General features: G+C 39.5%; 2 protein-coding genes across 13 annotated transcripts in view; both read left to right on the forward strand.

Moving 5' to 3' along the window:
- The window catches only part of ARB2A (ARB2 cotranscriptional regulator A), a 381,926-nt gene that overhangs the window by 266,830 nt on the left and 105,951 nt on the right, over positions 1 to 9,145 (forward strand). The window lies entirely within an intron of this gene.
- Positions 7,305 to 9,145, forward strand: part of POU5F2 (POU domain class 5, transcription factor 2) — a 62,624-nt gene continuing 60,783 nt past the window's right edge. Inside the window, 1 exon segment of the mRNA XM_070517784.1 lies at positions 7,305 to 9,143. Within this exon segment, the coding sequence (XP_070373885.1) occupies positions 8,951 to 9,143 (193 nt within the window). The 5' untranslated portion in view covers positions 7,305 to 8,950.

The raw sequence follows: 9,145 nt of genomic DNA on the forward strand, positions 1-9,145 counted from the left end.
TGTAAAATCCACATAGGCAGCAAAGCTTAAATTTTAGAAAATCCAAATTTAATTATTTTTACCAGTTAATGGATTACTTTAATAAATTTGTTTCCCCTAAAATTTGAGCCTGATTCCACATCTTACCCCAAATTTGAGTTAGTCTTGGTTCTCTTGAGGAAAGAAACTAACTGTAAATATTTTTACTTCCAATTCCACAAAGATTATTCAGCATTTAATATGTACTAGGCACTAGTCTAGACTCTTAAGGGTATAAATATTGCTGGCCATGACTCTTGCCACTCAAGGAGCTCAGAGTCTCCTAGAAAGAAGTCTTCTGTTTATTGCAAAGGTTCTCTTTGTTCCTAATCATAGGATGATCATTGAAATAAGTGGGGTAGGGAGGAACGTTAAGGACTTATGAACTCATTCAGGACCAATGAGTACCTCTTAGTTCACTGGCACCCTGCTTTATTAGATGGTACCCCACTGCTATCTAAGAGTTAATGCATCTTCTGAAAGTATCCCCCTTCCTTCCACACTGTTATGAGACTTTTTACTCTAGATACATGTTCCAAATGAATAGGTTACTTGTCATTTCAAACTCTTTAATGGTAGTAATTCAGCAGTTATGAAGAAGAGCTTTGGATTTATCATGATGGTGGGAAATTTGTATTCTCCCAGAAATGTGGAAAATTAATTCTATAATATGGCCAGATGAAGATCCACAATCACACTGTCTACAAAATGGGGGATAATACTCGTACCATCTTACTGGGTTACGGTTAGAATTAAGTGAACTAATCCGTATAGGACTATTAATATAGCAGCTGGCATATAGTTAGGACTCAGTAAATACAGGTGGTCTTCCTTTTGCACAGTTCCAATATATACAAATTTCTGTTAACATAGTTTAGTTAAATAATACCAATCCCCTGAAAACAAGGTTTAAATTACAGTTACTGCAATATATTAACTGAGAATGATTGCATTAAGTACAAATCTCTATGTAAATAACAGATGCACATCATGATCAGTGGCCAATCATATCACTTCTTTCAAAATCTGTTACTGACCGATCACGTCATATCTGGTATTCAGTTCATGCACAGATAGTACTCTCTTCCATTTTACAAAAATGGATGATCAAAAGAGAAACTTGGCCAACAAAGATGAAAGTGCAGCAAAGACATGAAATGCTGGAAGTGAAATTGGAAACTCTTTGTGACGAAAAAGATGAAGATGTCCCAGAGGAAGTGATGCTAACAGAAAAACCCTTCACATCAAATGAACTCTCAGAGATATTTCACGACACTGGGAGTGCGAAGGATAAAATGTTGGAAGCTGATCCAAACTTAAGAAAATGACAATTTGCCAAGGCATAGAAAAGATTTGCTTGTACCATATCGTAAGTTATATGATGCGAAGGCAAGCACCATTCAAACTACCCTTAATAAGTTTTTTACAAAGAAATAAAGCATTTTAATTCTCAGTGTTTCTGTTTTAAATTACAATGTACTAAATAAAGTTAGTTTTACTATTTTTTCATTCCCCCAATCATTTTTAGCTGACAGTACAAGGATTTTTAACATTTTGACAAAAAAACACTTAAGGTCACAGAACAGTCATAGTTTTTCCCATTGATTATTGTGGAATTATTCCATGGTTTCTGCTTGTATGGTCATTTTTATAGTCCCACACTACCATACAAAGCAAGGACTTCCTATAGTTATCAGTATTAGAAATTATTTGTTCAACAAGTCAAGTACTATAGTTTTAGAGAAATCACTCCTTGCCTTTCAATATTTGAGAATTTACAACTTTCTGTCATTTCTCTCCTGCTTCTTTGTATTTCTAGATTATCTATGTCCTGATTCTAGTCATGTCTTGTCATAGGGTTCCTCTCAGAGATTCCCACTGTATCTTCTACAGAAGTACAGTATTTAAACACCTAAATTTTCCTATTCTTTAGTATTCTACCTTATTTCTTTATTCTCCTGAATCTACTTAAACTGCAGTGACGCTTTCCCCTTCATTCTCCTTCCTGCTAATGTCCTATTCGTCCATCCTCCCCTTCAACCCCTGAAAGCCTATCAGTTCTTTAATACATTGTCTTCCTTTCAAAATGACACCTGCCCTAGAACATATCCTTCTGAGAAACTTCTTTAAATTCATTAGTTTCTTCCTTACATTTCATCTACATTTCTGTCAATCATAAAGGATAATGTCTTTCTTGAATTTAAATTATTACAATAAATTCTATGTAAGCAAAATGTAAAATTCTAGCTGGAAGCCCAAGTTAACACTTGCCAATGATGTCATGATTGGCAACAAAATAAAAATTAAAAATAAATTCTGTCCATTTTCACTATGAACCCTTTTGTACTTCTTGAACCATGTGACTGTATAGTTGAATATTCAAAAAAGTAATGAGTGAAATTTACATTAAATAAATAATGATAATTGAAATCACGCTTTCCATTTTCCACTCACAGCTAGTTTGATATAATTGCTTACTAGAGTTCAGAGGCTTTCAGAAGATGAAACCTTTATCTGCCTGATGTTATCCACACACACATAGAGTGAAAAGCAGGCTTCTGGGAGCTGCAGTGGACTCTAGACCAATAAATGTGGATTTGGGCATGAGTCCTTTGCTCAGAAGAGAGCCTTGATAGCCTGGTTGGTTCTCTTTAAGACCTTTGGAATCATAGTGAGGTGACTTTGGAAGAGGATTCAGTTTTATCAGCTGACTTAACTATCTCACTGTCTAAAGCCAAGAGCTTTGTCAGGTCTAAAATGCTAACAGTTTTCAATTTACACGTTCAGATAAAGTTACTATACTGGAACTTACAATTTTAAGTTGGTACTACGTCTTGAATTTTCCATGGTCATTACAGCATTTCATATTACCTAATACAAGTGTTCATTTTTCCAAAAAAGGTGTGTCTCTCTTTGGCTTGTTTCAGTTTATAGTTTCTTAAAGAGATTCCAGGGAAATTCACAGAGGCCCCAAACTTATAATGGTAATGGCACTGATATCAATCAATTTGGAATCTCTTTAACAAAAAATAATTCTCACAGCACCTAAAAGAGTTCTCTCCCGTAAACACATTCTATTCTACTTCTCATTTGCTTCTCTGAGCCCATGTCACATCCTGAATTTCTGGTTTCACTGGTTGTAAGCTGTCATTTCTGTTAGGTGTATTTTACTATACAATATAATGGAAATATTTTTGTTAAACAAGTTGTGTGTTCCCTGCTCTAAAGTGTAAGCTGAGTACAAATTTGAATGTAGAAGACAGTGAGTGCACCATGACTAGAGTAATCAATGCAAGAACATCTTTAAAGCTTTTCTTCTGTAACAAGGGCAAACTCAGCTAAAAAGTTTGTTTAAATCCTGCTTGGCATAACAAGAACCTTTAAACTTTATCTGTCTGTGACTATCTATGAATACACCTGACTCATCACCTGGTGCCTTTCAACTCAGCACTCCTCACCTCAGCTGCTCTTCCTGCCTCATCCAGATATTTAAAATTCTTTGAGGACTTCTTGTGAAGGCTGTAGGGTTTTTATGCTTAATATTACTTTATAGGACAGAAACTTCGTAGTTCATGAATATCACAGATCTATAAAATGAAATGGAAGGATTTTCCCTATATACTGTAAATCTCTTTGTAATCTCTGTGTGGTTGTGTCATATCAGGAGCTTTTATTTCTAAGCAGCAGTTATATCAGAGCAGTGTCATTTTTAAGTCCTTCATAATCTGAAACAAGGAAATTCTATGTTGGCAGCTCTACTACATTCCAGTTTTTCTCTACATATTTTATAGGAGTAAAAACATCTCGTGTTACTGTTATTCACAAATGGCTGTCCTTTTGCCCATGCTCTTGTCCTGTGTTATCCCCTGTGCAGAACAGTGCTATTGCTATCTATTTTGTAATATCTCATAGAGCAATAAATGATTCTATTTAGTGATGACATTGATTTGATTAACTCCTTGTCCATGTTATTACAACTTTAATGTTGTTCTTGTGTGTACATTACCTTCAGGTATCAGTTTGTCTAACTGCATAACTTGTCTTTGATGTTTCACTTTGTCTTACACAGTTTTCTACTTAAAAATCTCCACAATGGATTAACAGTTTAATCATTTCAGTGTATTCTGAGGTAGTTTTCAGTTAACTAAATTGTCTTAATGTGTGGTGTTAACGCTTTCACTGTGAGGTGGGCGGCGTCGTTCCATACATACTCAGCTGCCACAGTTTTGCTGGATTCCTGACTTTGGTCCCTGACTAATGTGGTTCTGAGGACCTACACTTGCTCTGCTGCTGACAGTGCCCTTATGCCCTGATGTCTGGGGGGTGCTAAGTTACTAGAACACCTGCAGAGTGGGGAAACTATCAAATTAGCATCACGTAGTCTGCCTTGTCCTCTCTGTTTGACTTGTACCTCATTCTTAGATGTTCTGGTCTAGTCTGTTGATTTAATCACATTCAAAAAGTGTTTTTTTTGGAGACTCTGCTAGAGGAATGAAACTTCTCATATATTCTTGAACAAAGCCCTGACCTCCTTCTGGAGCGTGAGCAGCTTTGGGAGAGATGCATTTGGAGAAATAAGGAAGCACGGACCACCTTCCTGGCCAGTGAGATAATTGATCAACATGATGATGTAAACCAAAGCCGGATCTCCCTCACATCCAGGTGTTTTTATGCCCTTACTGTACTTGGAGCACTGTGGATAGCTCAGGCATTAGCACACTGTTTGGCCCATAAGTACAAAATAAATGGTATCTGTAATGTCCATTTGGGAGGTTCCATATGCCCCAGGTGGAGAGCTAAGACATGAAACTCCAGCTGATTGTTTAAGGCACCCAATGTATCTGAGTGGAAAGGCAGTAAGTTCAGAGCAGAGGGAGATCACTGTGGTCCCGAGTGTTTAGGCAAAGCTTTCCGAAAAGATGAAACTTGAACCAAGCCCTATAAGGATGTTTATTATTAACTTTGCCTCCACTGTTTCTTGCTTCTTCTCATTAGTGGATCTTGGCAGTTGCTTTTGCCATCTTAGAATGGGGCATACTTAAGGAAAGCCTAATACTATAAATCCTGATACTTTGTGTATTTCTGCTTAAAACTTAACTTCTCTTAATTCCAAAGGCCCTAATAATAGAAAACTAGTAACTTCTCTTTGGGCAAATGTGGCTGTCCTGCTCTCCTGACAGTTTCTCTTCTCCCATATTTAGATTATAAATATACAGGGCCTGGGACCATGTGTTTCTTATCCTTGCTTTGTAATTCCCTATGGATAAGACTGGCCTGCTTCTTACATTGTAATCTAATCACTTACTAAGAGGTCTCTGTATTTGTTGAAGGTGATGGATTAGCCTTTCAAACACCCCAGCCCAGACGGTGCTGGTTGTCTTGGGCATTCCCATCACCTGCCTTCCTCTGATCTCTATTTCTGTTCCAACCAAATATGCTCCTGCTTTTTTTCCCTGATCACTCCATTGCCATAGCACATTACATATACTTTCAAGAAAATGTCAAGACTTCCTTTAAGAATATGGGCTATTTGTGACAGCACATATGCATAAACCAGGAGATAGGCACATTGGCAAATGAGATCTGATTAAGTACAGACAGAACCTTAATTGAGAGCACCCAAATTAATTTTGAAAACCATCAAGTTAATATAGCCTTACTTTTTAGTTTAGTAAATGTTTTTAGCTACTATGTTTTAACTCAGTAAATATAATAAAGCTTTCCTCAAATTCAGTTGAACTCACTCTTTTCCAATTTACTGAAAACATATTTATTCAACTATTGTTTTTAGACAACTAATGAACCTTTTCTCTGTGATTCTCTTTTGCAACTGGGCTGGTTTCAATATGTGGGCCTTAACTGATACAATAGGTCCTTTATTCCTCTTTGTGATCCACCTTTCATTCTGTTTCGCAGACGCTCCTTGGTTGCTTTGTAATTTTGAAAAAGTAGCATGTAGGCATACCTGGCAAGAATAGCTATCAGCAAAATGATTCTTAAGTGAAATTTTGTGTATTGTAAATTGTCTTTTCATAGACTATCATCTTGAAACCTAACTCAAGGCAAATATGGCCACCTTTACCATTAATGCTGCAGAGATTCATTTATTTGACATTAAACAAATATTGACTTCCCACTGTGTGTCAGATAAGTTCCAGGAGCTGAGAATCTAGCAGTGAACCAGACAGACAAGGACCTTGCTCTTTACCAGCACACATTCTAACTAGAGTTGTAGTGGAGATGCAGACAACAAACAAATGATCAATAACACAGCCTGTAGAGATGACAGTTGACTTCCTGATTCTTCTTTTTTTCTTTACCGTTGCTTCAAGGCCATATCTACAACCTCATTGCCTGTAATGTTGAGATGAATTTACTCTCATAATGCTACTGCCCCCATCTAGTAAGAGGTGTTTAAGGGCCTTGTCCTAGTGCAGGAGAGAAGGGATGGAGAGGTGCCTGGGAGGGTCAAGTTTCTCATTATTAAACTGGAACTAAATGTGCTTTGCTCTCAGAATTGTAAAGGTAAGGATTCATTCACTCATTCAGCAAACATTTATTGAGCAGCCTATCAGTCAGGGTTCTATTATGTTCCAGGCTTTGTAACACCTACTGCATGCTGTTAAGTACCTCACACTCTAGTTGGAAAGACAGAGACATAAAAGAAATAATTACTGATAAATGTTATCATAAAAACATACATCAAGTACAAGGGGAGTAGCACAAAGCAGTAACTAACTCTGCCTGGGGGAAGGCTTCGCCATAAGGTGACTTCTAAACTGTGTCTGAAAGATGACTGGAAACACGGCATGCTTCATTTATTCAGGAAATGTTTACTGAGTGCCTTCTGTGAGCCAGGCACAGTTGTAGGCACTGCAGACACAGCAGTCAACTAGACACAGTCCCTGCTCTCTTGGCAGCAGAGAAACAGATAATAAACATATTAGACAAATAATTATATTAGGTGGTTAATAAAAGGAACAGAGAGTGATAGGGGGTGCTGTTTTAGATAGAGTGATCAAGGAAGGCCTCTCTAATGAGATAACATTTGAGCAGAATCCTGAATGATATGAGAGAATGAGACCAAGAAGTGCGAGGAAGCCATTTCAGACAGAATGAACAAAGGCCTAATAGTCACGAAAAGCGTGGCATCTTTAGTGCAAAGTGAGATATTCTCACTAAGCCTGGGGTAAGATGGGGTGCAGGGAGTTGGGGAGAGTGTGGTAGATGAGACTGGGAAAGAAGGAAGGAGGGGAGGGAGGGAGGGGCCAAATGGTGAAAAGCCATGTGTTCCATACTCAGGAATTTCAGCACTCACCTTGTTGATTGGGGGAAGAGGAGTTAAATTTTGAAAAAATTTTAAGAGGAAATGACATGGTGAGATTGTTGTTTGGTTTGGTTAGGTTTGGTTCAATTTTTGGAAATTACCTCTAGCAGCAGTATGCAAGATATACTTGAAAGGAGAAGCAGAAGAAGTCAGTTACAAGGTTATTATTATGTGGCCTGAATTAAAACAGTCAAATGATGCTAGAGAGGAGATGGTAGAGTTCAGATGTTTTAGGAGACCCACTATGTAATATTTGGTGCCCTACAGAGTATGGGAAAGGTCAAGAACCATTCCTAGGTTTGAGCTTGGGTGACCGAGTGAATGATGATGCCATTAACCAGCTCAGGGAGCCCTAGAGGAGTGGCAGGTTTAGAAGTACAGATAATGAATTTGACTTGGGGCAGCAGGAAATACAGAACTGGAAATGAGAAGAGAAGTCAGAACTGAAATACAGATTTGGCTGTTAACCAGCATTTCATGGAAATTTAAAAAGGAGGAGGAGCAAGAAGAGCAGCCAGCATTGTCAGATACTGCAGAGAAGTTTAATAGGACGAGAATTTTTAAAAGCCCATCGGATTTGACAGTTGGAAGGTCAGCGATGACTTCAAGATGACCAATTTCAGTAGATGTAGGTGGGACAGAACTACATCAACGTTGAGTTGGAGAGTGAAGGAGTAAGAGACTGGGATTGTCCAACCAAGGTCACTGTCTTTCTGTTTTCCCAAAGCTCCTCCTTGAAAACTTTGAACCTGAAGTCAGATCTTCTTCCCCCTCTCCCCTCCTTAGCTTTCTCCACCCAGGGCCTAGGACTCGATGCCTGAGCTGGCGACATGATGGAGGGACAAATATTCTAAGATCTTTGGGTCTCTGATGGGAGATGGGCCGGGGATAGGGGAACCTGGTGTAGGTGAGTCAGGTATTTAGAGAGCATCTTCAGTGGGAAATAGCCAGTCCAGAGACCTGTCTCCAGAGGGGGAGAAGGATGGTACATGTAGGTCTCTATTGTGTGTGGAAACTCTAGACCTAGAAGCTAAGGTAGGATGGAGAGCAAAGGACTTGAAAGAAACATGGAATTAGTCAAGAAACTCAGTCATAGGGAGAGAGTGGAAGCTGGCAAAGTGTGTGGGTGGGGGTAGATCTGACAGTAAACTGATATTAACTAGAAATTCAGGCAAGGATGCTTAGGTTTCTTAGGGCACAGGGACTGAAGAGGTGCAAAGAAGGCAGTACTTGTGACCATAAAGATAGCAGTGAGGGGACAGTTGATGAACTGAAGGGTAGTTCCCAGCAATACCTGGCATATAGATGTCGAACAGATATTTATGAAGTGGAAAGGGATGTTCAGATTCTGTGGAGGAAAGGGATTAGATACCAGAGTTCCTGAAGAGCTGTAAGTAAATGCCTAGGTTCCCTTCAGGGAAAGGATGGAGGCAGTGACTCAGGGATCCCAGACAACTTGGAGGTACAAAGCCCAAGAGGGAAACTTGCACCCCGGAGGGAGTTGGAAGCTAAGTTCAGAGTAGGGGACGCACTCCCTTAAGCCACGGGACGCAAGGAATTGCCACTGAATCTACCAGATTTCTCCACCACCGCCTGTGCACACCCATGGCCTCAATTTCTCTCGCCTGCACCGCTATCTCCGCCCACTGGGGGGCGGGGCTCGAGGGCAGGGCTGGTGGCTGTTGGAAGCCTCGAGAGCCGTCAGTTCCTACCAGACTCCCTGCTCCCGCTGGGGTGTGGTCTTACCCCATGGCCAGTCACAGGCCCTCAAACTTCTCCCCACTGCCAGGCAGTGGCAGG

This window comes from Equus asinus, chromosome 9 (assembly GCF_041296235.1).
Source record: "Equus asinus isolate D_3611 breed Donkey chromosome 9, EquAss-T2T_v2, whole genome shotgun sequence".
NCBI lineage: Eukaryota > Metazoa > Chordata > Mammalia > Perissodactyla > Equidae > Equus > Equus asinus.